The 27,914-nt window shown below is 42.0% G+C and overlaps 1 protein-coding gene across 3 annotated transcripts; it reads right to left on the reverse strand.

Annotated features, from left to right (window-relative positions):
- On the reverse strand, positions 1 to 27,762 carry inppl1a (inositol polyphosphate phosphatase-like 1a). Of its 3 annotated transcripts, none has more exons than XM_080888947.1 (27): positions 27,295 to 27,762; positions 20,288 to 20,351; positions 19,669 to 19,816; positions 19,493 to 19,574; positions 16,576 to 16,722; positions 15,802 to 15,898; positions 14,986 to 15,075; positions 13,776 to 13,877; positions 12,264 to 12,414; positions 11,979 to 12,085; positions 11,209 to 11,311; positions 10,915 to 11,111; positions 10,230 to 10,347; positions 9,726 to 9,822; positions 8,925 to 9,063; positions 8,734 to 8,833; positions 7,332 to 7,420; positions 7,157 to 7,238; positions 6,961 to 7,050; positions 6,594 to 6,707; positions 6,026 to 6,202; positions 5,781 to 5,936; positions 5,512 to 5,587; positions 3,911 to 3,997; positions 3,083 to 3,788; positions 2,641 to 2,774; positions 1 to 2,533 (listed from the first exon to the last, which is right to left on the reverse strand). In XM_080888947.1, the coding sequence occupies exons 1-27, from the start codon at positions 27,477 to 27,479 to the stop codon at positions 2,434 to 2,436; spliced, it is 3,738 nt and encodes a 1,245-aa protein (XP_080745073.1). In that variant the 5' UTR covers positions 27,480 to 27,762; the 3' UTR covers positions 1 to 2,433. The 3 variants fall into 3 exon arrangements, with proteins under 3 accessions (XP_080745073.1, XP_080745072.1, XP_080745071.1); XM_080888946.1 differs by having other exon boundaries at positions 2 to 2,533; positions 5,503 to 5,587; positions 15,808 to 15,898; XM_080888945.1 differs by having other exon boundaries at positions 2 to 2,533; positions 5,503 to 5,587.
- Between the last annotated feature and the right edge of the window lie 152 nt (positions 27,763 to 27,914).

Here is a 27,914-nt window from a genome sequence, read left to right on the forward strand (position 1 = left end):
TTCATGTTTAAATATGTAAGGGTATTACAATTTAATTGAATAAAAATACATGGGTGAACAACTTACATTAATTTAACATAACCGACGTAGACTGCATGAAGAAACAACAAGAAATGGAGTGTCAGATAAAACAACAAGTCTCTTTTTTCCACTTACAAACACACACACACACACACACACACACGCACACACACACACACACACACACATCACTGAGAACACTGAAAAGGCTCAAAAAGACTTAAATTTAACACAACTGAACGACAGATCCAGAGTCTCTGTGCTGTGACGGTTGGGCCGTTAAAGGATTAGACACATTGTAAATAAACAAACATAAGAGGCGAGTAGAGTCAAAGGTTATAATTCAACAGTGTATTTGGGTGGGAGGGGGCTCTCTTTGAGGCGTGAATGAAGGTCTCATTCACAGAGTTAGAGATGAATGCTTTACTATGTTGACAGCAGTAAACACACATGACATTCACATCTTAGTGTTGGTGATCCCCCTTAGAAGAAGACAGGTGTTAGGCATGTGGAGGTGAAGTCACATCTCTTTAAGGTCTTTTCTTTTTTAAATTGAAATTATGAACAAATAAAACTATCCGACTTTTAACTGCTTGAAAACTAAATCTAAAACCAAATTTGACTAAGGAGTGTAACCGCTACTGGCATACTTCGTCCTGTGTTCCGCAGGTTTCCAGGGTCAGGTTTGTGGCGCAACAGCGCCATCTGCTGCTCACATCCAGAAACAGTAGCCCTGACGTCGCACCTGACCTGCAGAAACCTGAGTTTTCTGTTTTCAGTCAGTTGACAGCGTCTCCCATAAGAGTAAAAGGTGCCATGATCCTAAAGCTAGGCAATGCGTTGAGTAATTTAAGAAAAAAAAAACCCAAACTAAATGACAGTAAAATGTCAGAGAGAAAACAAATGTTTTGGTGTTGAATTAGTTCATGTATTTGGCTACCTTAACCAATTTGCCTGAACGCTGCTCCATTTATATATTTGAAAATGAAACGCAGAAAATATGCTGACATGTTTTCAAGGCAACAAACAATAACATACATTTTCTTCTGTGAATTCCAATTCAGCATCTTCACAGGCAACATGTGAGAATGAGAAATGTACTTTGCTAAAATCTTTGACATATTTCACCTTGGTACAGCATTAATTACACCATTTAGCCTCCTCATTTTATTGACCTATACTGACTGTTTCAATAACAACCAGCTGCAACAGGCCACTTAAAAAAAGGCGACTTGACAAGTTGATGGCTAACACAGTCACCTAACATGCTGCACCCAGGTGGAATACACCTTCAGCTCTAACGGGGTTAATTTGGTTTGCTCGATATTCCCTTTATCATTAAAAACACTGATAAAACCATAAATGCACATCATTAACTGAATACACAAACTGAAAAAAATTTTGAGTTTATCTCACTTAAGCCTGACTTTCTAGTTTCCTTTCGATCACCGCTTCCTGCTCTCCTCCATCACACAGGTTAAAAGGTTCCTCTGCCCGAGCTCTGGGGCGGATGTTACTTCCGACTGTTCTAATTATTCCCACTGATGTCTTGTTGTGACTATGAGTGGGAGGAAGAAAAATCTGAGACTCGGAAGAACCCAGTGTTGTTAACTCATTCACTGCCAGGGTTTTTGAGCATTTTTACTCATTTTTGAAGAGCCACAGAAAACTGTGTGTTATGATCACATAAACGCTGAACCTACCAAAATGAAGAACAGACTCTCTTCTTCCATCCAAAAAAAAAAAGCTTGTTTCTACCATTTTCCGTTTTTTAGTAATCAGCTGTAGAAGAGTGGTGGGTTCCACCAAAAATGCCTGTTTTGACCAAAAAAAGGGAGAAAACGAGCTTTTTGTGAAAAATACATTTCAAGCAGTCTGATGTTCACTGACAAGCTGCCCGAGGTTGTATTCTAGCCCCTCCCATTGAAAACGTAATTGACGTCTATAGACGTCAATGGCAGTGAATGAGTTAAGAGTCCAAAGCGAGGGTGTGCAACACAGGTGGTGTGTTTTCAAAGCCCTCTTTTCTCTTTCTCAAAGTCATCCTCTGTTAGAGGATTCTCAGGCCGAATGGAAACAAGCTTTAAATGCCAACTTGAAGCTGCAGGTTGGGTCTGACCTGATCTCCTCTCTGGATTTAAAAGCCAAAGTTATGTAGTGATGCTTGAAGGACTGAAATGATTATCATTAAATAAGGCCACGTGTATGAGGACAACACACATAAAGTACATGTGAAAATCAAAGGACGTTGGTTCAGAAAGTGTTTTTGAAAGTACAAATGGAGTGCAATTTCTCTCAGAAGGCACAGTCTGGCATCGATTGGCACGTTCCAGCTCGGTTCAGTTGAGCTGAGATTGGGCCCGGTGTGGTACCAGGCCGGTTTGGACCAGTCATGGACCAGTTTGATGCAGTCTATTTCTGCTGCTGCTGCTGCCTGAGGCTCTCAAGCAGGATTCGCTTGTGGGCGGGGTCGTGCACTCCCGCCTCCTCCAGGTCCTCCTCAGTGATGTCACTGGAAAAAGGAGGGGGGAAAAAAGGGAATCTAATGATGAAGAACTGCTTTCATTTTTATTTATTGTTGCATTATCAGAGGAAATAAAAGCCTAGATCTTCATGTACCTGAGGAACTCCAAATCGTCCCAGCCGTTGTGTAGAAGACCCTGCTCATACCGCTCCAGGCCCAGCCTCTGCAGCCACTCGCCCACTGACGATTCCCCCACAGACAGAGATGAGCTACTGCTGCCCCAAAGTGCCTGCAGAGGAGAAATGCAATGCAGGAGCCACTAAATGCAGGAGCCACATCTGCCACATCATTTATGCTAACAACATTACTAAGAGCTTAAGACTGCCTCTACTTTTCTGCACTCTAATAAGGTGACACATCTTACAGTAAAAGGCTTTGATATTTAACATCAAAGTTGAAGATATTCGTGTTTTTGTGAGAAACTGCACAAAAACTGGAGTCACCTGAAAGAAAACTACGCAAAACTCACAGCATTGCTTCTTCCAGCCTCTGAAACGGTTTTACACTGAACAGAATTACTTCCCATGAACTGCTTACCTCCTCAGGCATATCCTCTGCTATACTTTCTGTGATGGGATTTCTAGGTGGGAAGGTGCGGCAGGCATCCAGACCTAAACCCATCGGCTGCCCCCTGAGAGGAGGCGGTGCTGAGGGGGCACGAGGAGGCTGTCCAGGAAACTCACTGTCACTCAGTGTCTTTGCCATCTGGAGCACAGAGCACGACTGGTCGTCTAGTGCCCCTGCTCCAACTCCTCCTCGCCTGAAAGCATCTCCGTGGGCAGTGGAGCCAGCTGCGGGGATCCTGACCTCAGCCAGGTCGGGGTAAAGGGAGCGAGGTTTGGTGAAGGGGGCCTCGGGAACCATCTCCAGGGCTCCCTTTGGTAGAGGAGGTGGGGGGAAGTCAGGAGGAGGTCGATTCAGTGTGCTTCCAACACCTCCTCCCTGTGCCCCAACAACACAAGCACCTCCATCGTCTTCTGAGGAGCTCTCCTCGCTAATGGCACGAACCTGTCTGCGTGGGTGAGGGGGCCCCGAGGCTGTGCCGGGGGGTTTGGAACGCGCCCCGGCAGAGGGAGGAGGGGGTTTAGCTGCCTGGGGGTTGGCTGAGGTAGGAGAGGGCAGAAGCTCAGGTGAAACGGCTGCAGCTGACTGGTTGGGAACGCCCTCCAGGATGTAGTAGGCAGGATTATTGTAGCTGTTCTTGCTGATGGATGGATCGCTGTCTGATCCGTCCTGTTTAGGTCTTCATTATAAACACAGAAACTGTTGTAAAAACTCTTTTCATCTGCACACATCAACAATGCATCAGACGATCTAACCTAACGTGATAGTTAAGTGTTAAGTGAAAGTGTCTGTCATGAGTACCTTGCAGCGGTCTCCTCTTTGCTGTTCCTTTCTCCCTCTTCACTGACCTTTCCCAGCTCTCCGAGGGGCTTACGAATCACAGATGGCCTGTTTTCAAAACACATCGTAACAAGTCAGCAGGCGGGACAAGAGAGAAGTCACGACAGTTTCAGGACATTCCTAACACGATGTTTGCAGGATGTTCGAATAGATAAACGTACAAATGGAGAGACTGCACCCTACAGGTGTGTCTAGTTGCCATTCTGACTCAATGTTATAGCGTGTGACACAGCGGACTATCAAAATGTGCGAGGTCTGTTGACACCATCTTTTGTTGTTGAGGGCAAACTCTTCTAATAACTAATGTTCAATAACTAATGAATGTTGTCTAAAGGTGCCGTAGCGGTACTTCTGAAGACTGCATAAAGATTCATAGAAAACATAAAAGACCAAATTTTATAGTAAACAAAACAAAAACATGAACACGTGGTTTAAAATGTGTTTTGTGTCGTACTCAAGTCACACTGTGCAGGATAATCAAGCATCATCTTTATCAGTGTTTTTTTTAATGCAGATATTCAATATAACACATAAATACATCTAAATAGAAATAAATACTAGGCCACCTACACACTGCACGTACAGTATTTGCTCGGGTGTGGAATCCCATGCACCGAAGCTCCTGGTGCACATTTTGTATCATGATGGTAATGCCAGAGGAAGTGTAGAGTTCTGAGTCAGCAAAGTGTGTGTTTTATGCACTCTGTGCCTCAACACTTGGGGACGTGCTCTGTAACTCTGTCACTGGTCTGAGTTGCTGTGGATTCTAAAAACATCCCCACCACCCTGATCGCCAGTGTTAGGGTAAGCGGTCACACGAACTGTCTAAGTAAACACAGGGTTTCCCGATCTAGGTACCAGCACATTCACATGAAAAGGTTCATGTTGGCAACATCTGACCAGTCCCACTGATTATTGTACCAGCAGATGAGTGGCTGATTTTGCAAGGAGTAAACTATAATATGATAAATCAGGAAAAGCACCAGATATGTGTGCATGCTATAAATCTTATGGCCAGTAATGCTTTAAAAGAGGTTTAGCCTATTTGAAGGAAGGAAGAAAAGCCTCAATCATTAAGGAGAATCTGATGGGTTATAATCGAGTGTTTTTTAAAATAAGGTGCAAATTTGCATGAGACAGTTTTAGTTGTTAATCTTTCAGCTGCAGACTTCAGACACTATTACAAATCTTGATACCATCCTATTATCTGCACACAGAGGTATGAGAGCTCTTTCAGGATTAGTGATGCAACTAGATCTGTCAGCAAGTGGTGATTTTATACCTGTTGATCTATAATCAGTGCAAGTCACCCACTCAAGAAGAAACCCACTCAAGGTTAACCCTGAAGTTACCCGGCTCAGCTGTTCAAACGCATTCATCAACAAACTCACAAAAAGACCTGACTGCTACGACTCAATCCCTTAAGGTATTTAAGCATCGATATTTAGGTACATGCCAGCACATCATCAACATACGCTATACAGAAAAATCCCCACTGACGTGTGGGAACTCTAAATAAAAATCAAGTGCAAAAAAAAGGAGAGTGTACTGACTTCACATACTCATGCCCCGATCTGCATACCACAGCAGATTTCCCTTTAGGTCCACTCGTCTCATCCTTATCCACGCTGATCCACTCTGAAACACAGCAACAAAATCAGTTTTAGAACTAAACGTGACATGCTTGTAACCCTAGATCCATCACTTCCTGTCTGCAAATTTGAAAACATGCAGGCAGGAACTGTTCAAGTGATGGATGCGGCAAGCTTGAAAGACATTTAGTATCTCCTCTCTTTGTAGGTAATTGGTGTTAAGGTGTAAAATGCATTACCGTACAATCGCTCCCTGGTTCCCATTCTTTCAGAAGGGACTCTGACCCTCATTGACCCTCGGATATTTCCTGTTTCCTCCCCACGGTGAGACAGGTAGGTGTGGAACTGTTGTGCTGTGCTGCCAATCATCGACTTCAGAGCCAACACGCACTCGCCTAAAAAGAGTGGGGGAGATTTGTTAGATTCCAGCAAACTAGATTCCCTTTAAACTTCAAAGAACCACAAGCACAGACAATCTTTATACCGTAGGACTCGTATCCATCCAGTGATTTCACTGTTAGCAAGAGATGCTGATCCTGCAGGTACTCGATCTCTGACAGAAGAGGTTTGAGTGTTGTTAACTGCTTGTTGGACCAGCCCACGCGCAGGAAGTTCACGTTATCGCTGCTCTGACTGTCGTTCTCGTAACTCTTCTTAAACTCTAAGGATTAGAGACAGAGAGAAAGACAAAGAGAGAGAGATGCAGGGACGAGAGGAAGGGGAAGAGGATAAAGGGAAGACGGTGGGGAAAAGAGCGGGGTGAGGATTCAGGTACCCATTGCATTTTAATTTAAAAGTACATGGTGGACAGGTGGCAGGGGCACAACACAGGTGAAAAATGGATTTTATGGATTCTAGTTTAAAGGTAATACTGACTGCCTGAGACCAGGAGGGAGGGAGAAAGATACAAATAAGAAGAAGCAAAAACATTTTTATTGCATCCATTCTGGGTCATGTTGCTTTACTGCAACTCCTTCTGTCAGACTGCTCATTATATTTATGTCTATGAGCATGAAAGAGTCACTGCAAAGGTGCAATCACATTCACCTCACCTTCCAGACAAGTGGAGTAAAACTCAATGAAGAACTTGGTCCTGCTCGCCGTCTTTACTATGGCCTCAATGCTCTCGAACTCGATGTAAGCCTGCTCTGAAGACTTTGGCAAACCTGTGCAGAAGTATGTGGACAGGAGGGAGGAGGAGGAAGATGGAAAGAGGAGGAAAGATCTGTGTGGGTTGTGCAGACAGGCATGTATTTAATCACTCACTTTTAAATGTTACTTGTTGAACACGGAGCGCTTAAATAACATGAATAATAACAATAATGAACTCCAAAAAGATTGTGGGAGGAAGAAAAGCCAGATAAAGTGAGACCAGGAAGTAGAGGAAGTGACAGAAAGGAAACAAAATTAAATTTGTACCTTTTTTGGAGACAAACTGGGAGGTCACGCCCACCTCAAATGTAGCAAATACAGGGGAATGATCACTGGTCACAACATCATCTGTACAGCCTGGCAAAAAAAACAAACAAACAAAAATAAACAACAACTTTAATTTCTGTCCACTTAGCATTATGAGGTGAAATTATGAAGGTTTTCTTCTTCTGATGATCCTCACCATAGGAGTTGCAGACTATGTGTGTTTCTGGGTAAGACTTCCACAGAATCCTGTCGCACCACGATGGAACATTAGTCCTCATCTGGGACAGACGGAAAAGCAGAATTATCAGGACGAGGCACAAGAACAGAAAGAATTTATCAGAGGTGGCTCTGACGTAAGAAAGGGAACGTACCCCTGTGGCCTTCTGCTTCTGCCAGACATACGTATCTCTTGAGCCTCGTTCGTAACGGTAGGTGGGCGGAAACGAGATTTCTTCCTCCGCTGCACGCAAAGAGACACACATCCACTTCAGTAAAGGTTCGAAGTTTAGCATTTCATAACAATATTTATAATTTTGATATAACAGCAGGTGCGATTCACAGTATTTATGACCCCGGGTTAGCAATCATGACCAAGTTCTCAGTAATCGGTTGGTATTTAAGGATTTATTACATGGCATCATGGATCACTGGACAACATTGCAGGGCAACGGCTGATTTTTAGTTACCTACTAAAACAAATAATCCCAGTGATATCACACACTGATCACAGTGTTAGTGCAGACTTCATTGCATTGAGTTAAGATTAAATAATGTTTAAAAGTGAAAAAGGCTTCAGCAGTGAATGACTTGAATTACTCACTTCAGAAGATAAAACAAGTCCACACACCCACTCTATTGTTTGGATTAATCATTAACATTAAAAAAGGGTCCAAGTTCAATTCCAGTGTAGTAAATGACAGCAAACAGCCAACGTCGGTTCACTTTCTCAGTAAAAATCATAATTATCCAACTTTGTTTAACTCCACATTGTTACGGCCCTAGCAGGGCCTCCTCCTGAAGGTGCCTGTGTGGGCGTGTCACACTACCTCTTCTGCCTGAGGTGCCACCTTTCCCTTTTGTGCAGCTGACTCTCGTCAGTAATCAAGGAGATTTAAGCCCAGGGAAAGGTGAGCTCTGGGCCAGAGTGCCATTTTGTGTGGGCCCAGCTAGTGAGCTGAGTGTCTTGTGGTGTTTCCAGCTAGTGAGCTGTGTATTGTGGTTTCCAGCTAGTGAGCTGCGCTTTCCTTTTGACTTTTTGCCTTACTGACCGACGCCTGAGTTTTTGTTTGTTTCTTTTATGGTGATAACGGCTTGTCCGTCTCTTTTAGTTGAATTACTTCAATAAAACTGTTTTATTTAACTGTTTTGCCTCCCTGACTCCTTTTTCTGACCCGGTCACTTTTGTTACTTCCCCCTCCCCGCCTAGACCCCTCAGGGGAACGTAACACACATCCTCCCCCCTGGTTACACCCCTCCTGCAGTGGCTCTGTGCCCCACCACGAGGGCACAGCCCACAGTTTAAGAACCACTGAAGTCTGGAAAGAAAAACCAGAGCTGATGGTGAACTATTCAGGGAACAACAAGAGTGCTGAGCAGGTGCTTTTGGTAAGTGTGAGTCATCCCTTCGGTTGTGTTTATAAGACCACTGAAACTCTGCTTTAAGGACAGCAGTCTTTTGTTAGTGTTGACTTTTCACTGGTATTACTGTTATATTTCTGTACACTGAAACACATCCTGCTCTGACTCGTGAGGATATTCATAACCAGCACTAACCAAAGCGTAAAAACACTTTATTCTTCTCTCTCTCCAGGTTGAGCTGGTCCACTTTCAGCAGGGGGTCAAACTCCTTCCTGTTAATGTAGTTTAAAATCTCCTGCACACACAAACACACACGCAAAAAACAGGGTCAGACAGAAAAGTTTCATCCACGTTTTGGAGGCTGCCTGTATTTATTTCTGCTTCACCTGTATGTCCATATCCAGCCTGTAGTTAAGGTCTCCCAGCCAAAAGAGGTGCGTGAAGCGCAGCGAAATGTCAAAGGAGCTCAGCTGTTTGTCTCCCAGTGAAAGCAGCCGCAGGATATCAAGGTAGTTCTGGTTCCTCCTGCAGAGGTCAAAGGTCACACGTAAGAAGACATTTAAACAAGCTTTCACCAAATTATAATGAAAAACCAAACCAAGTTTACACTTATGGCAAACAGAAAGCACAGCCTCTTTCAATTACTATGATGAATTATTAGATTATGAATATTACCCAGTGTCATTATTGATTTGACAAGAAAGACAAAATGCAGAAACTATGCGTGAAAAACAAAGCATCTCTGATTCTGAAGCTTGTGGAGCCAATTTTAGCAGCAATGAACTTGCAGTAATTCTGTTTGTATGATTGTACACGTATACGCTCATCTCTTTAAGGTCCTGCCACAGTATTTAAGTTAGGTTGAGGTCTAGACTTTGACTGGGACATCGCAGCACCTTCATTCTTCTCTTTTTCAGCTGTTCTGTTGAAGATTTGCTGCTGTGTTTGGGATTTTGTCCTGTGTTCTAAAATAAATAATCAGAGTGTAACATGTCATCTAAGGTTGTATTTACCTGGTTCTAAGACGTGCTAAGGACCGGATGATTTTTTTGAATTATTTCCTGATATAAAACCTTAGAATTAAAAGGGGGTGTGGTTTCTTTTGCTTTAGGAATTCTCTGTTGTTGATATTGAGAGGCTTAAAACAAACAAAAAAATAAAAATAAAAATAAGAGCGTGTTGGGCACCTGGCAATCTTTTCATTCCCTGATGTCAAGTGACAGTTGACAAAGCCAAACGACGTCCCATTGAACATGAAAGACACGCCCACTGCTCCTTTGTTACCTAGAAACCATAAAATCAAACATTAAATCAAAATACAGCAAATTAGGTGCAATTACAAGCATTACTTAACAGAAACTTTTAAAGGATCACCGGGGATCTGGCTGTGATCAGTTTTATATTAAAATATGAGAAACAATGAACGGCTCCAGTTTGCTGAGCTGAAGGAAATCTGTGTTTTTTTCTCTTATGAGTTCAAGATTTTTGTGAAAGTTTAGATTTTGATTCACATTTTCTTACTAATACAAGTCCCACATTTTTTAATCAACTAACAAGTGATTCAGTCATGAACACTGCTCAAGGAGGCCATTGTTAAGACAGGAAATCAGAGCTATTTCCTCCTACATTTGAAGCAGGAAGCAAGACATAGGAAGGAATAGCAAAGACGGAATACAGAGTAGAGCCGTTACCCAGGGTATTGGCGATGCCCGTCTTGACACTGGACATCCCAACGTGGCTTATCCGGTTCTCGTGTTCAGGTTTCACCAACACAGCAAGTTTTATGTTCCACAGAGTCTGCACGGCGATCTGCAGACGAGAACGAGACACAATGAGGAACCTACAGTCATCATTTCTGTTTTCGCACCATGCAGAAATAGCCTTTTTCCCCCCTTGTCTTCAGTTTTTTTCCCCTTCAAACAGGGTCATTTTTATGCAAACCGCAAAAACTTCTGCTTGTATAGAGACAGTCCTATACTTAGCTCTATATTTGTTACAGGAACTAAAGTGTGGAGAGGATAAAGGAAAGTTGTGTAACCTCAAAAATAACTCTGTTTTTTAAGGTTTTGAAATTATTGTATTTTTTACAGGAATTTTTTTATAACTATGCATTACAATAAAACAAAAGTTTTAAAATGTTTCTTTTCTCATACTAGTCAAACATAAAAATGCAGTTCTGAAAAAACGATCAGACAAGAACTAATGTGGGAAATTTGTCTTTTTCTAAACATGATGACATTTGCATAATAAAAAAAAAATCAACTTTTTTTTCATTCAAGTACAACAACAGCACTCGCCTGAGGGTTATCCGCAACACCTCCATATGTTCTTCATACACATTCATCAAGCCATAAACAGTTGGCTTTCTTTCCTTACCGGCTTATAATCCAGTTCTGTCTGTTCTTTCAGCAGGGCGCGCAGTGACTCCACCCACTCCCGATCGCACACTGAATTTTCCTGGCTGCCAAACACATACAGGTCATGAGGGATGGTGACGGTCATCTCGTCCAGTGTCTTCCCGAGACCACGACACAAAACCCACGAGGCCACGTTTTTGGGTGCAGGTACAGAGCCTAAAGCGACAGGAAAAAGGTCAAACTGTTTCCTTTCTCTTTGAACACTTTCAGATGTATTTGTAGCCATTAAGGCGAGTCATTCAGTGTGACTAACCCATATTCCAGGTGCCTATGAAGATGGAGATCATGTCTGGCTCGTCCTGGTTGGAATGCTTGTTCTTCATCAGCTGCAGCAGCTGGCAGAACGCCTCCCGTTTCTGGCACAAACACACATCAGTGAGCGGATGATGCCACTGATAGCCGTCATTCTGAAGTTCCTCTGAACATCTTTATATTCTATACACTTACCAACCACGTCACTGGTTACACTCTGCTAATAATACCAGCTTGGACCCCCTCTTGCTTACACAACTGACTTAATTCTTTATTCTTCTCTTTTTCAAACCATTATTTGTAAACCCTAGAGATGGGTTCGTGGGGGAAAATCCCAGCAGATCATCAGTTTCTGAAACACCCAGATCTGGCAACAATAATCATGCCATGTTCAAACTCACTTAAATCACCTTTCTACCTTGCTCTGATGCTCACTTTGAACTTCAGTAGGTTGTGATTGTCATATCTACATGTATAAATACTCTGAGTTTCTGCCACATGATTGGCTGATTATATATTTGTATTAACGAACAGCTAAACAGGTGCACATGACAACATTACCTCACTGATTAACAGCAGGTTTTTAATTTTGTACAAAGAGTCTCAGTGCAGACTGAATTCATAGCAGAGAAATGCATATAAGCCTGTGCAATAACTCTGGCAATGTTACTGCAAAATCTTCAGTTTGAAGGCGGCATGTTAACTGTAAGTTATCTATGAATAGCTGTAAAATAGCAGTTTTATGTGTCCATTTGTTTCTTGTGTGCAGACCTTGGCACTAGCAAAGATGAAGTCTTTCCTCTGGCTCTTATCCTTCTCCTTCTCAAACACAATGCCCAGTTTATTCTGCACCCGCTGAGACTTGATCAGCTGACGTACTGAAAGACACAGAGGCGAACGGACAGCGAGTTAGAGATGGGAAGTTGCAGATAAATTCAGGGAAAAAAAGGTCATGTAACAGATTTGGAGGGTTAAAGAAGGTTCAAGTTGGATGGCGAGATTAAAATCCTATAATGGACATACTTTTTTCTGTGTGAATGGTGCCCCAATCCTTACTTTTGTCATGTGTGTAGGTGATCCAGTCCTCTTGATTGTCCTTCACCTTCTTCATTACTACCAGCCTTCCTCCCTCTACGTCCACAGACAGCGTGTACTTCTGACTCTTTCCGATCTTCGTCAGCTCCGCCAGGTAAACGTCGAGCTTCACCTGCAATGAGCCACAGGAGAAAGTTTAAACTCACTTAAACGCATACTGAGCATGCTTCTGTAAACCCTATGTGTCTACTGAGATAATCTACCCTCCACCAGGGGTCTCTAAAACGAAGCACAGAGCAGTATTAGATCTACTTTAGTCATACGCAGCCTCGAAGATGAGAAAACGCATGAATAAAATGTTGATGATCATAGTAAATATCCAAATTCTGGTTTTAGATTCATATCCACAAAGAGAGATGATCTGATTCTATTCATAGAGAAACTTTCTTTCACACATCAGTTATCTGGGGCAATTTGAGGATCAGTGTAATGCCCAAGGACACTTCAGCAGACAGACTGGAGGAACTGAGAAAGACGGCCACCAAACTGCCAACCTCCTTTAGCAACACACCAGCTTCTTCGCACACGCATTTTTTTTGATGTATAGGTCTTACTAAGAACCGCAAGACTGGAAAAAAGTTTAAACAGATGGCGTACACTCACTCTTACTCTGAGTCACTGAGTGCTTCTGTGTTTGGGTGTCACAAGGCAGATCAGACGCCGCATCTCCTTAGCGTAGCACTTGTGTGCAACAGGAAACTACTGAAAGGATGTCGCCACAGAGAACGCAGGCTTAGCCAACAGCCAATATTTCAATCAAGCATCTCTCGACTCATCTCTCAACTCTGTGTGTCACCTCCTTCCCCCACGTCCTCCCTGACATTTTTTCCTTCTACCCTTTTCACACTTAGTTCACCACTTTTCTCAAAGTGAAAGCCATTTATATCATCTTAACGTGTTCCTTTTTTCCCTTTTCTCAGTCTTCCTTCAGCATTAACATTTGCACTCCATGCAGCTGGTACTTTTCATAATAAAACTATTACAGTCTTATACACAGCACATCAAAACTGCCTCACTTAAATTCATGCTTTTACAAGGAAATGTGATAAAATGCTGCGACAGTGATGACGTAAGCTGGAAATGCATTTCAAAAACATTCTTTTGGCCTCACATCACATCTGCTGCTAAAATTCCTGTGCTGAGAAATGCATGACCTTTTAGCCTATTTTACTTCAGTTTATGCCATCTGTCATATTAAATACCACTGCCTGACAATAACATTTCAGAAATTAAATACAGAAAATAAATCTCAGGGTTTTCTACATACAAAAAAAGAAAGAAAAAAAAGATTGCTTAAAAAGATGCTTACCCAAATTGGCAGAAGGGAGCTTTAATGTCCACAGAGCAATTTGACTTTAAGGGCAATACTTAATTTCATTTGCCATGATATTGACCTACATCACATTGCAGTGAGACAGCCGGTAATGAAGTACAGTATGTAGGCGTGCATGTTTGGTGGATGTCGGTGCATACCTCGAAGGCCTGCACAGGAATGGATTTGCTGTGACGCATGGAGTGCAGAGGAGGGGGGGAGCATGGAGAGGTCAAACTCATGTCCTGTAGAGCTTTCAGGGCCTGAGGGGTATCAGAAAGAGGCAAACACGCAGGTGGAGAAACAATTAATTTAAAGAACAGAATAAAAAGAGAGTTGGAGGATAAGAATAAGGTACAGAAAAAAAAAAGAAAATAAAACTGTAACATTTTGAGTCTCAGGGTTTGTGTCAGCAAGGAAAAGGTTTCCTATTTCCTGGATGTGATCTAACAGGAGCAGGGAAGGTGGAACCAGTATCATCGTCTGGACATGTAGCCTTACTACATTGAGGCCATTTCCTCCCGAGCCAGTGAAAGCCCCCCCCCTCTCAAGTGACAAAGTAGAACAAAGTAGAACACAGTGCACCTTGTAAACAGGAGATTTAATTTATTATTATTATTATTATTATTATTATTCTCTTCTGGCTCTTTATAATGTGAAACGAAGGCATCATCCTTAAAACGAGTCTCAAACCTTGTGTTTGTAATATAAATAAGGGTTATTCTGAACTGTGAATCATGGACAGTTACTCTAGCCGACTCCAAGAATAAAAACAGTAACCTGAACATGAGCGTATTGGGTCCACTTTTCTACTTGTAAAGTCTCAGACTCTCATTAACACATCAGGTCTTTGCTGACTTGTAGGGCTTCTAAAGGGAAGTCGAGCGATATCCCAACCCTGTCTCTTTCCTTCTGCGTGGTTTATATGTGCTGTATGTAAAAGCCTCAAAAGGAGAGAACGTCACGTGTTGCGCTACAAGCACACCCTGCAGGGCTTCTAGACAGATGATCCATCATATGGAGAGGGTTATCTAAACAAACCATCTCCAAACTACTAGACTAAGTACATAGAGAAAATAGAAAGTAAGGTGAGAGCACACCAATCTTCACACTCGATGCTCACTTTTTCATTTAGATTTTTTACTCTAATCTCAACTACAAAGCAATAAAGTTTCATGACTTCATCTGGCACCACTGAACTCTACTGTGCTGACAAGCTTTTGTTTACAGATTGCAGAAACACCTGTCAGAGGACTCAGAGCCGTGGCAGATCCTGCTACTGTACCACATTTTTTCCTGATGACTCACAAAGTGAAAACAATAGCCGCCATGTTGTCCATCACAGCTGTTAAATGTGCCGTCTGTGCGTACCTTCTTTTCTATGGAGGACAGCAGGTCTTTGAGAATCGCCAACTTGGTCACAAGGTTCTCCAGTTCCTGGTCTCCACCCTGATTCACTGACTGATGGAGACAAAAAAAAACCCATTAGAGTCCATGTAATCCGCAAAAAGAGTGCATGTAAAAAGAGCAGCCTTAAAACTGCACAGCAAACACACTTACTTATATACAGAGCAGTCTTAAGGCTATTCAGTCTAAACCAGCCTAAAATCGGTTTTTATTCAAATTTTAGTCAAACTCATTGTCAGTCCTTGCTTGATGACTAAAGTGACTCCTGAACTTCAAATCAAGAATTTTGCTGGGCCACTAATCGGCTCTACTCTCTGTCCAACCACACGAAAATGTTTTTAATTACAAAGAATAACACATGCATGCAAAATCAGATTATATATTTTATTTGCCTGTTCTGTATACAGAAGCTTTCCTTAATACCAAGTTTCTAGCAGGAGCGCTACGGGGATATTTAAAGGACATCATGACTCACACTCTATCTTCTCTGAAACGAAGCGTAAAGCCCACCACAAGCGAGCAATCCTCAACTTTACGGGTTGGCAAATATAATAATTTTAGCTATGATCTGGAAGAAGGGCTTTAATAACAACACTGTTAAGTGTTAAGAAGTTACCAAGGCTTTTACATGTGTGTGATAAAGTAAGGGAAAAAATAATAAAATCACCGCGTGTAACAGTTTGTTATGGGATATAGGATAATAAAAAGGAGGGTAAGATTCTGCGATTGCGCAAACAAAGACACACACAACCACACACTTTTAAAAAAAGCGAAGAGTACCTGTACCTGTTGGATCATTTTGGAGACCATGAAAGCGCTTTGCTGATCAAACACTTTAGACAGGATCTCCAGGCCTGACAGAACTTTATCCACCTCTCTATTTGAGGGAGCAGAGAGAGATTCACATATTTACCTCACAGCTTCTTTCTGCACTTATGTCTTCATACAGTAACATTTCTGAAATCAAGCTGATTTCCTGCGGATCATCACAGTGTTTAAACGTGCAAAAAAACCCAAAAAAACCCCTAGAGCTGATTTAAGGAAGCAGATAGCTCTGTGGGCCGAGAGGTGTGAATCTTTGGCAGTCAGTCAATCAGAAAACCGACAGAATATAACACTACATAATATACAATGCTTCACAAGTTTATTAGACCACCACTAATGTAAGGTTTATGCCACAGATGCCCTAAATTAATTATACTCATAATCACCAAAATCATTTTTGTGTGTCTTTTAATGCACAACCCACCAGTCTGTACAAGCTCTTTAATTATAATGATATTTTTAAATAACAAAATGCAAAACAAAACAAAAAGAGGAACAGCTATTAAGTGCATTATTATTTTTAATGCCAAATTACAGATAACAGTGTTTTTTTTACAATCTTATATTTGATTAATTTCTGACTTTTTCAGGTCTCTGTGCTCAAATTTGGGTATAAAAAGGGAATTCAGTGTGTTACTTGCCTATTAAATACCAGTATGATTTGCAGTTTTAAATTCGTTTTGACAGCTTTCTAAAATATTGCACATGTGCAGATGTGCTGCTGCTTACCCATTAAGGCGTTTGCAGGAGGCCACTAGTGTCTTGTTGAGATGAGGCAGGGATGAGGCCCCCTGTTTGACTGCTTCAAGGTCCAAAGCGTAGCTGCCCTTCAGATACTCGTGGGAGATGGTGCTCAGGCCATTAGCTGCTGGAGTACTAAAACATATTCAAAGAAACCATTTATAACCACCACATGAACATCATTTCCAAATGCTGGTATGTGTATGAGAATACAAGGAGGCTTCAAATAATAACGATGCATTAGTGATTTAAAGTCCAGGAAGGCACAGATGGTTTTGGTGTGTTCAGGGAAAAAAAACAAAATAAAAAAGTTTTAGTGGCGTTTATTTAAAGTGATTGAGAGAAAACTAGACTCTTTGATGTGTCTCCTCTGGGCTCCATTTAGGGCTGGGTCATATCATACCGTTCACGGTAATACCGGTATAACGTTGGGCAACGATAAGAAAATGAAATATCGCGATAGAATATGGGTAAAACGCACATGCGCAGTGCCTTTGTTTTCATACGCACATGGCGTAAAAAGCATGGCGACGACGCAGAATGAGAAGGGCGAAAGCGGATCGTTAAATGAAATAGATGAACCAGAACTGGTTTGTAAAAATGCTGCAACTTCAGTGGTCTGGAACTGGTTTGGCTTTCATCTGTCAGATACACAACAAAGCACTATTTTTGGTAGAACGTGCTAGCGGGCCGCCGTTATTACCTTGTTTTTTGGAAAATACGGCACACTTAAAATCAATCCTTTGATTTTTCTGAAAATCGACAGTGCCCCTTATAATCCCGTGTGCCTTATGTATGAATTCTGGTTGTGTTTACTGACCTCGAAACGATTTTATGTCGTACACGGCGCTCGAAAATCTGTCAAATGTTTTAGTACGACTTTGCTAAGCTGATTGATTGATTTGATGGATTTTCGGAGCATTACGGCTATCGTAGGCAGGAGCCTGGTGGAGTGATACGTACTGTGCTTCAACATAATATTACCGTATTGTGTGTGTATAACCTTTTTTTAAGTTTTGTGGATATTATACATGGTTATGCTGAGGATATGTCAGCCAATTTCCACTGGAAATGCCTTTTGCTTAAATTGTTAGCAAAGAATTTGCATTTGCACTGTTACATTTTTATATAACTTTAATGCACATAAAAGCTGCTTGTTTAAGTGAAAATACATTGATGGGGTTTTTTGCACTAATAAAGTTGTGGAGTTGTAAAGTAATTTGTCTCGTGTCAATTATATATCGTGATAAATATTTTTGGTCGCATCGCCCTTCTCTAGCTTCATTTTCTGTTTTTTTTAAACAACAGATTAGGTGAGAGGTATAAAGTAGCGGTGAAAGAACAGTAATACAAACAGGAAACCAATGTAGGACGCAAGCTGCAGTGGAACAAAGGCCAAGAATTACTTATTTCTATCTATACCTGTGGGTAGAAGGGAGAGCTTCAAGACGGGCCTGTAAATTTCCACATTTTGTCTTTTATAAATTAACACCTACTGCAGCTTTGACGATGGGCTACACATTTTATACACACGTGTTCTCCACTGCCTTGGGCAAAGTTGCACCATAGTAATTCTGTAAAGGCATGACATAAGCATGAAAACATTTTGGGGCCTACTTAGAGCTTTTTACCGTTCAGTTTTCTGTCTGCCATATTTCTTGATTTTGTTTATTTGCTCTGTAGTATTACATTGATGCATTTACTGCTAGAAGTCACACGGAGTTATTTAAAGTTCCAGGTGATACTTAAAAAAAAAGAATAGTTGCTAAATCTGCAGATGCTCCACACCCCTTGGAAAGGAAAATAAAGATGGACGTCACAGTTTGCCAGAAGTAGGATGAGTGTGTGCGCCCGTCGGCGAGAGAGTTGGCATCTGTGTAGTCGCGACTTTGTTTTTTTTTTTTGTTTTTTTTAAAGAGTCACATACTTCCTCTGAGCTAAATTATGCCCGCCTGAACACTCATGGACACCCTGGACCACGTGAACTGGCAAAGGGCCAACCTATAAAAAATAAAACACCTTTTACAGACTAATTTTCAGCATTTACAACCCTTTCATACGATCCACACCATGGCTTCCATGTAAGCTATATTTTGCTGTACCACGCAAAGTCCCTGAGGATTTTTAAAGGACATGCATGTGTGCTCCCTTTACTTCCTCTAAACTGTAATGCATTTTATGCTCATTTTGCATTGTTGATTTCCTTCTATGGCAGCTCGAGAGAGAACAACTAAAAGAACTGAAAGGAAGATATTGTTTCACTGGCTGACACTTTAACCAAGGTTAGGTAATGCATAAGTTTCTGTTACTTCACCAACTGTTGTGTGAAGTGGTTTGGTTCCCACTGAAAAAACTGTAAAAGTGTATTTATTTATCACATAAGGGAAATGTCAAAAATTTATTAGTAGTATTATTAACTGACAGGGATTTGAAATGTACGCGTCTGTGTGCGCCCGACAACTAGAGCCCGCACCTCATCAAAGCCGCACACCATCCGTGAACGCCGTGGTTTCTAGCAGGATGTGGTTTACCTTCTTAATGCAGACAGAGAGGAAGTATGTGTTAATGAGCGTGCATGAAGTTGTGTGAACGAGTGCTTTTAATAGTTGATAATCTGTGTGCGCGTGCGTGTGTAGCCATATAAACTGGAACAAACAAAGTCACTGAGTAACGTGTGTGTTCATATCACCATAATAACGCTTCCTTATTATTTTTGTGAGCATGTGTGAGATTATGTGATTTTCAATACGTCTGTGACATAATTCACAATGAAGCGACATACTTCCCCTGTGTGACTTCCGTGACTTCCGAGTGACGCGGTTGGTGGTTGCAGGTAGTTTGTGATTAAGCTCCCTACAGTTATAAACAGGACACAATCAGATGTTTCTCTCTGTGGACTTTGTACCTGTCTGTGGGTGTGTCTGGTCCAGGGGGAGTGGAGGTGGAGGAAGAGCGAGGGGGGAGGGGCGGCTTCTCATCCTCTCCATCTACCAGTCAGAAGTACACAGAACGTCACGGTTAACATGCGATGACGAGGACACCCCATCTGGGCATGTGTGTTTGCGTTAGCTCTGAAATTACCGGAATAGTCCCTATCGTCACTGACAGCTGTCTCCTCTCTCTCCACGGGGTAAAGCAGGGTGGTGACCAGACCCTGGCTGGGCTGCAGGTACAATGACACCAGCTCTGGCAGAGTCTTAAACCGCTTAGGCTGCACGCCCTGAGAGGTCTGAGAGCGCGAGGAAGGAAGGGAAACAAGAGACAGATGCATTAAGTTCATCCAAACACCGTGGCTACAAGAAGTCACATTGCCCAACCTTCTGGTAGCCTCCATTGTTCCACAATGAATGTTTTGTAAGCAATTGCAGCCCTGTAGGCTAAATATAATTCAAACCAGGAAGAAGCCACAAACTCAATCGGATAAATTAAAATGAGACTTTTCAGCGTCACAGCTGAAGACCCCAAAACTCATACAGCAGTGAGACAAGACAGCTGTGCTGTGGCCACATGATTCGAAGCCCTGTGTTGTGTTTCGCGTGTGTGAGGTTGCTGGTAGCTGGTATTCACAGCTGTTGAGCACAAGGCACAAAGACCCTGCTGTTGGTGTGTGTGTGTAAGAGAGGGAGCTCAGAGCCAACGAAAGCATCTCTGCCTGCCAGCTGCTGCTGAAAGCACGAGTGTGAGAGTGTCTTTACTGTACCTGCACTGCCAGAAAACCTTCGTCATCTGGTAATATCCTGTATGTGTGGACGTGCTTCTGAAACCTACAGGCAAAGAAAGAGAGAGTAAAAAGAAGTCAGGGGAGCTGAATCAAAGAGAGGACAAGGGCAGAAAGTGGCAGCAAATGAAGTGGAAATAAAACACAGGTGGACGCAGAAGTACAGAGAATTTTTTTCTATTTTTTATGACTCTACGTAAATTTGAATATCTTTATTTTCAGTTCACACACACACACACACACACACACACACACACACACACACACACACACACACACACACACACACACACACACACACACACACACACACACACCACTGTACTCGACCTTAGTGGACAGCATGTGTGATTGTATGCATGGGAGTGAGGAGGGTTTAGACGGCGTAGCTTAAACCTGTTGCTGTCTGTCACAGTGAGCATGCTTTATACTTACAGTAGCACGGTACAGTAAAGCAGAGCTGAGTGTTTGTACATCATAAAGTATTGACAACAGTTAAAAACAAAACTAAAATGGAGTAGACGTCAGAATCTAAATGATAAATGAAAGTACGCCTCTGTTGCATTAAACCACTGCAAATCAGACTGATTTGACTGAACCTCAGGCTCCTTTTTCTCCCCCATCGACCAATCACAGATCAATGTTCTGACACTGCGGCTGGCCCAGGCGTGACTACACGCCCACAGCCACAAGCTAAAGCTTAATGATTTTCATGCCTGTGCTTCTGCCGGTCCAGTGGACCGACCGCAAAATTTTTGATTTGCCAAGCAAACATTGTGGTTTTTGATTCATTGGTGTTCTCAGTTCAGAAGTTTCGAAGTTTCCAGCCTAACACCAAAGTCTTTTTTTTTTTAAACTTCTGCTTCAACACCACGCTTATTTACAGTATGCCTGTGTGTGTATAAATGGAGGGAGGGATAAATCCATGTTGGGAATTCAAAACCCAGCTGCTTTTCCGGCTTTTCCAGGTCAGTGTGCTGCAGGAGCTAAAACACGGACTGGAATAAAATATAAAATGATCTCAACAACAATGTATAAGAAAGTTAAAAACTAAACTTTTTGTTTGGTGATGCTTCTCACATTCCTCTCAGACCACCATGCAAATGGTTTTGATCATGACCAGATCCCAACGAGAGTCACAGTCTGCTTGAGCTGTTGGATGTTTAACTTGGTTATTAAATAGCATTTGTAGGAAAATGATTGGGCCTGTATTGAACTTTTAATGGCATCTTAAAAAAAAAAAAACATTTTGGGAGCTTCATCATTGTCATGCTGCAGAATTAACTAATGATTTTTGATTTGCACTTGCAAAATCACTATTATTTTAAACCTCTGGACTTGGTTGTTAAATAAGCGATTTAACTTTTGTCTCACAACAAGAGAGTCCTGGTTTGAACCTGGCAGGACTGTCCTGTGTGGATTTTGCATGATTTCATGCTTGTGCAGGCGTTTACTAGGACACTCATATTCTCCCGTTTATAAAAACAAAAACAAAAAAAACTAGGTTAACGCTGCTTATCACGGAGCAGGAAGCTCTCGTAAAAGAGATTCTTTATCTCACTTCACTTCCTGGTCAAAAAATAAAAAATAATATAAACACTCCATTTAAGATAGACTTTAGTAAAAAACAGATTATTTTACACACAAGCGTAAAAATGCAAAGCTACTCTAGTAATATCCAAAAATTTTTAAATTTAGGCGCTGAAAAGGAGCAAAATGTTGAACCGAGCACAAGTTCCCACGTTGACCGAATTCATAAACAGCGCATTGTTTTGCAAATTGTTGCAAATAATAGCTCCATATCAGCTCAAACTAACGGGACCAGATAAATATTTGTTCCTCTAAAATCAAACCCACATTCAATCCTGTCACATTTTAAACACAATAGCATGAAGACCGAGTGGCACAAAATCCATACGCAAGCGTCACTGCGGTGTACAATGTGTTTGTGTGCCTCTGTGTGTTTGTTTTCCTGTTGGCAGCTGATGAGATTCTCTGCAGGTCTGTGAAGTAAATACTATTGTTTCAACGGCCGTAAAGTTAACAGAGGGGAAGGGGGTCAGAGAAAGAGAGTGAGGGTTGTCGTGGGCCAGAGATAGGCTCACAGTATACAGCTTATGAGTGTTGTCAACAATGGCCTGTGTGAAAGGATAAGGACTACCCTACTGGCTCACTCTGTTCTGTTAGTTTAGAGGGAAACCTCTTCTAAGAATATACACAGCGTGAATCTGTCTTCAAAGCTCAAACAGAAGCCTATCTTGGCAAAACCCAACTAGGTTTTCCTTGAAATACAACAATCAAAAGCTAAGATTACTCCTTACAGCCTTCTCCGTCCTTGTCGTCACGTACTACCAAAAATGCAAGAGGCCATTCCTGAACAAGCACAGTAAATACTGTGTGTATTACTGCACTACAGTGTGACTTACACTGACGATTCATTTCCTGCTATCACTGTATTGCTAACAATAGCACTATGGAGACGTTGTTTTTGATTAAGACACTTCATGGAGCATGTGATTAGCAGAAAAAAAAAATCTGCATAGAAATATTTGGTATGAGCACAAACAATAGATATATGCATACTGCTTTTTTCCCCCCTTCACGTATTTGGCAGGCATGTTGCTGCAGCCAATTTGGGAAATTACCATCGCTCTTCTGGATTTAGAAGAGCAATGAATTTAGATTTAGGGTTTAGCCTCAGTCTCTTCTGTCTGATCACGTGACCGCTAAATACATAATTAATACCCATTCATGCACCGCAGCCCTGAACTACCAAACAGAGACGTATGTGAGAATGCGAATGTCCCACTCATTCACTTAGGACATTGAATAGCCTTTAACTTGCCAGCTAGCTACTGGAAAGTCTGTGTCATGTCCAGTTGCCCCCATGTGAGAAAAGTGGAAGTAATACTGCGGTCAATTCACAGCTAGCGAGAGGGAAACATTCAATTCAATTCTGTTTTATTTATATAGCACCAATTCACAACAGCCACTTCAAAGCACTTTACAGTGTAAGGTGAAGAGCCTACGGGATTGAGAGAGAAACCCAACAATCAGAGGACCGCCTATGAGTGAGCACTAATCAATAGTGGAAAAGAAAAACTCGCTTTTAACAGGAAGAGACTTCTGGCAGAATCAGGCTAAAGGAGGCTTCTCTCCTGAGAAGTGTCTGAGGCAGACCATCTCCTTTCCTTTCCACTGTTGCCAAGTGCTCACTCAAAGGATGCCGTATGATTGTTGGGGTTTTCCTGCTATTATTCTAGGGTCACTACCTTACAGCATAAAGCGGCTTGAGGCAAACGCAGTTGCAAGTCCACAAAGACATGCATGTTAGGCTACCTGTAGGTATGAATGTCTCTGTGACACCAATGTTAAAGACTGGGGTATGCCCCATCTCTCGCCGCATGTCAGCTGGGATTCGGCACCCACACTTTACTTTAACTGACTAAGCAGAAGAAAATTAATGGATAGATGAATGTGCGTAGCCATAGTTGGTAGTAATAGTAATGACAGTTCATTTGGCAATCAACATCAAGTACAAACTGATTACCATAGCAAAACAGAAAATACATGTGAAAGTGAACTTGAGTCTTGTTTTCTGAAGAAACTGACAAGCTAAATACATTTTATAAAAGAAGAAGATGTGGTTAAGGAGAAACGAGTCTCTTTCAGAGGGATTTTTCACTCAATGACAACTGACATAAGGACAGTAAGCAGACAGCAGATATTGTTTCAAATTACTTAGATAGACAATATCAGACTAAATGGGAAGGGATTCTCTGTGTACTGGAAAGAAGTTTAGAAAAAAAAAAGGAGAATTTGAAAACTCTACAAAGAGCAAAACACACTTTCTACATGAGGAATGTCTGCACACAAACTTGTACGTTTGAAATGCACACACACACACACATACACACAGTTACACAGAGGCATCCTGAACCCTGGCAAGTTAAGACGTGTTAAACTGATAGTAACGACCGTATTCCTGACAGCAAAAACAGAAAACAGCTGAGAGACAGGGACTAGCATACACTCAAAACTATTAGCATATAAGCTCATCTCACTGCCGGCACCTTTCCCGTCTTATACAGAGTCTTAAAATGTGTAAGCCAATGATGTTACAGAACTGTGTGCTAATCATTGAGAGCTTTAACATGCTACATTGGACTCGTACTGCATCCACGCAAATTAAAACATTCATAGCTCACAAATACTAAACACGAGTATTAAACTTGCATGCAGACACACAAAATCCAAAGTCACTATAAGAGGAAGTGAAAGGCTAATGCTTGGCTAACGAAAGTATCAAGAGTCAGCCAGTCGAAACAAGTGGAAACACTTCTTAAATGCACCAGGGTCTCCTAAGACCTCAAAAAGGAAGTGTGTGTGTCCCTGTCTATAAGTTACACGTCCGACTTTGAAAAGACTTGTCAGGTAAAAAAAACAAACAAATCCTTGGTTTGTGCATTTCGTGGGTGTCCACTGTATATTCCACTGAAAGAAGTCACATTCGTACTCATTGGACTTTATTTTTAATTCTGTATAATAGAATTAAAAGCACCATTTCAGTGGATTAAGTGGGGGGTATAGTGATCAGGTGAATGTGAGATAAAGAAAACATTGAGCGGATGTGCTTCACTCACATCAGCCCTCTGAGCATCCAAAGTGGCACGCTGGCCCTGTGACAAAAAAAAAGTGTGCCGTTCGATGGTTAAACCTTTCCACACATCTGCTGATTCACATTTTACTTCCTAGAAACGCTGGTTTACACAGCAGCGAGTGCAAAACTTGACAAAGGCGACAAATAAATGTCTTGTCTGACCATCGAATCGTTTTCTCTTTAGCTGGAGGCATTACTGGGAAACACCAAGTCATCCGTGTTCTCGAGAAGTGAGCCACTTCTTTCTGGTTTTCCTAGCAGCACTGGTTCATCTCTGTGAGTGGCCTACAAGGGTGCTTTGCAAATAATGTTCAATTAATCAGTGCGATTCGCACTCACAATAACATTCACAGAGAAAATGCTTTACAGCAAATATGCTCCACCTTTATTTTAAATTGCACATTCATCTTCTTGTTTGTGGGTAATATAGGCACATAATTAATGCTCAAGCTTGGGTTTCTTGGCAAGCAATGAATCACAACAACTGTCACACACGCCACTAGGTAAGCGTAATTATTGAAAAGATATGTGTACATTTTGTCAAACTGCTTCTGACATTCCCGATTTGCACTCAGAATCAAATTACTTCTCTTTTTTTTTGTTGCTCATGTGAGTCATTGTATTCAAATACAAGGAATTTTTATTCTCGGATAGTCATCCGTCAAAGGCCTTCCTCTAAGCTGGAAAAAACCCTCTGACTTACCACTTGCTTTAATTACAGCCAACGTGGGAAACGACGGGCGTATAATGTCAACAATGAAAAGTTCATCTTTGAAGATTATAGCAGTTTCTGTTCGTGTTAGTGCCAATTCTTGCAGTAGCTGTCATTTGTCTCAACGGTACGGTAAACTGTGAAACTCTGTCATCTTATTTTTGTGTATGTGAAACCAAAACTTCTGGATTTAAAAACAACATTCGCATTGTTTGTCTGTAATTTGCCTGGAAGTTGTTTTTCGTTTCGGAGATGAAACAAAGTCAGTACTGTGAAAGGTGAAAGGGGAGAGGAAGGGAGAGGTGGAGGCACTAATAAATCCGGAAACTAATGATGCATGGATGCGAGGAATGCTGTCGGTCACAGAGTGACCCACTGAATGACGAGCACAATTAGCGGTGACATATCTGACCTACTATACGCTTTTAAAAGAGATGTGAGAACGCATGACCATAGCAGCAATCAGTTTACATAACAAAAAAAATATTGCATTATATTAGCTGCACTTTCCAAAAGCCCAAAAAGATATTTGATATTTTTGGTTGACATCACAGAGGAAGCACCATAAGCTGTGATTATTTGACTTGCTTACTTTAAAAGAAGTTAGTGTTCAAATTTTTGTGGATTGAACAAGCTCACTGTTTCAATTCTTTTGCAGTCCATCAGCAGGTGATGTATATGAGCTGTATACTACATGTGTAAAAACTACACACCCAGGGATTCAGCATGGGGTAAACTTATCAGATAGGGGATGTAGGTGAAGTGAATGTCAGGGGCCTGATATTTCTCTGAACCTGAACAGTGTGTATTCTATGTGTGTCGCTGTAAGTCCTTTTAGTCATTTGTAGTTAAACACCCCTTTGCCATGGTTCATTTAACATTGCCTCAACCACTGTTGACACTGACAGCACTGTTCCTGCATCAGTTTCTCAGGTGAATGCACTGTTGTGTTACTGTTACACATGTAGGTGTTTGGTGGAAAAGTCCCCATTGTGTAATGAATGGGCAGTCTTTCGTCATTTATTTAACAAGGTGGCTGCCCTAACTCCCTCTAAGTACAGACGCTCTTAACTGTCCTTTGATATTGTGTCATTTCATGATATACTATATTATGTACAGCTCCTCGGATAGGCCCATTCTTTCACCACATCTCCGACCTCAAATTAAAGCAAAGCTTCACCAGCCCATGCATGCTTATATTTACCTCCACGACCATTCAGTTTAATGCCACTGCTCACAGCCCGCAGGCTGATTGCAGCAGAGTCCTGTAAAAAGGGCGCTGCAGGCGACCACATCAGACACAAGACAGACAGGGACAGCCCTAAAGTTGTGTGCCATGCTGGGGTTTCACTGCAGGGCAGACAGGCAGTCTCTCTATCCCTGTCTTTGGCTTCCAGAAGAAAGTAAACAAACAACTTAACGCTTTGCTAGGCACACTTCAGCTACAGTTTGATCGCGTCTACTGCAGAAAAGTTAATGATGGAGTAAAAAAAACAGAAAGAGAGGAGTTTATAAAGTTTGCAGAATTACAGAGAACACACCATGACCCCTTTTGGTCATGTGTGCTAGCTAAAGCCAAGGTAAACAAAGCACAACGAGGCCGACGAAGTTACTTACAGTACACACAAAGCGTAAGCCCCGTTGACACTCTCACTGTCCCGCACCAGGAAGCTCCCGTCTCTACCGGCTCGGGCAAGCAGCTCCTCGGCCGCCGCTCGACTCAGGTCCCGGTGATACCACATCGGCGGTGCGTGGCCCAACGGAGAAGCCCCACTGCCGCCGCCACCACCACCCCCGGCCATGGCCACAGCCCTTCCAACCGGGTTAAACTCAAGCTGCTTCCCGTCTCCTCCGAAAAAACTCCCAGCCCTCCTCCAGTATAGGAAAATGATCCAGCGAGAGAAGCGAAGAGAGCCAGAAGAGCAGAAAAGCAGCCGTTATTCCGACAGAAGGCAGGAGGCGCCACAGAAGCGACGGCGAGCACACAAGTTGTTAATTTGTTAAGTTATGCCGTTTGCGCCTGCTTCCTCAGTTCCTGAAAGGTTCACCGCCCTCCCCCTTCTCTTCCCAGTCCCACGGAAATCAGGGTATGTAAATCCACAGTGGAGAGCAGGACGAAGTCGGTCAAGTCACCGTGGGGTCGGAAAAAAACCATTTCCTTTCGGGCGTTTCAAAATAAAACAAATTGTGGGCGAATTTCCACTGCATCATTTTATTGTAAAGAAAAAAGCACGTAA

This window comes from Rhamphochromis sp. 'chilingali' (assembly GCF_963969265.1).
Source record: "Rhamphochromis sp. 'chilingali' genome assembly, chromosome: 8".
In the NCBI taxonomy this organism is placed as follows: Eukaryota; Metazoa; Chordata; class Actinopteri; order Cichliformes; family Cichlidae; genus Rhamphochromis; species Rhamphochromis sp. 'chilingali'.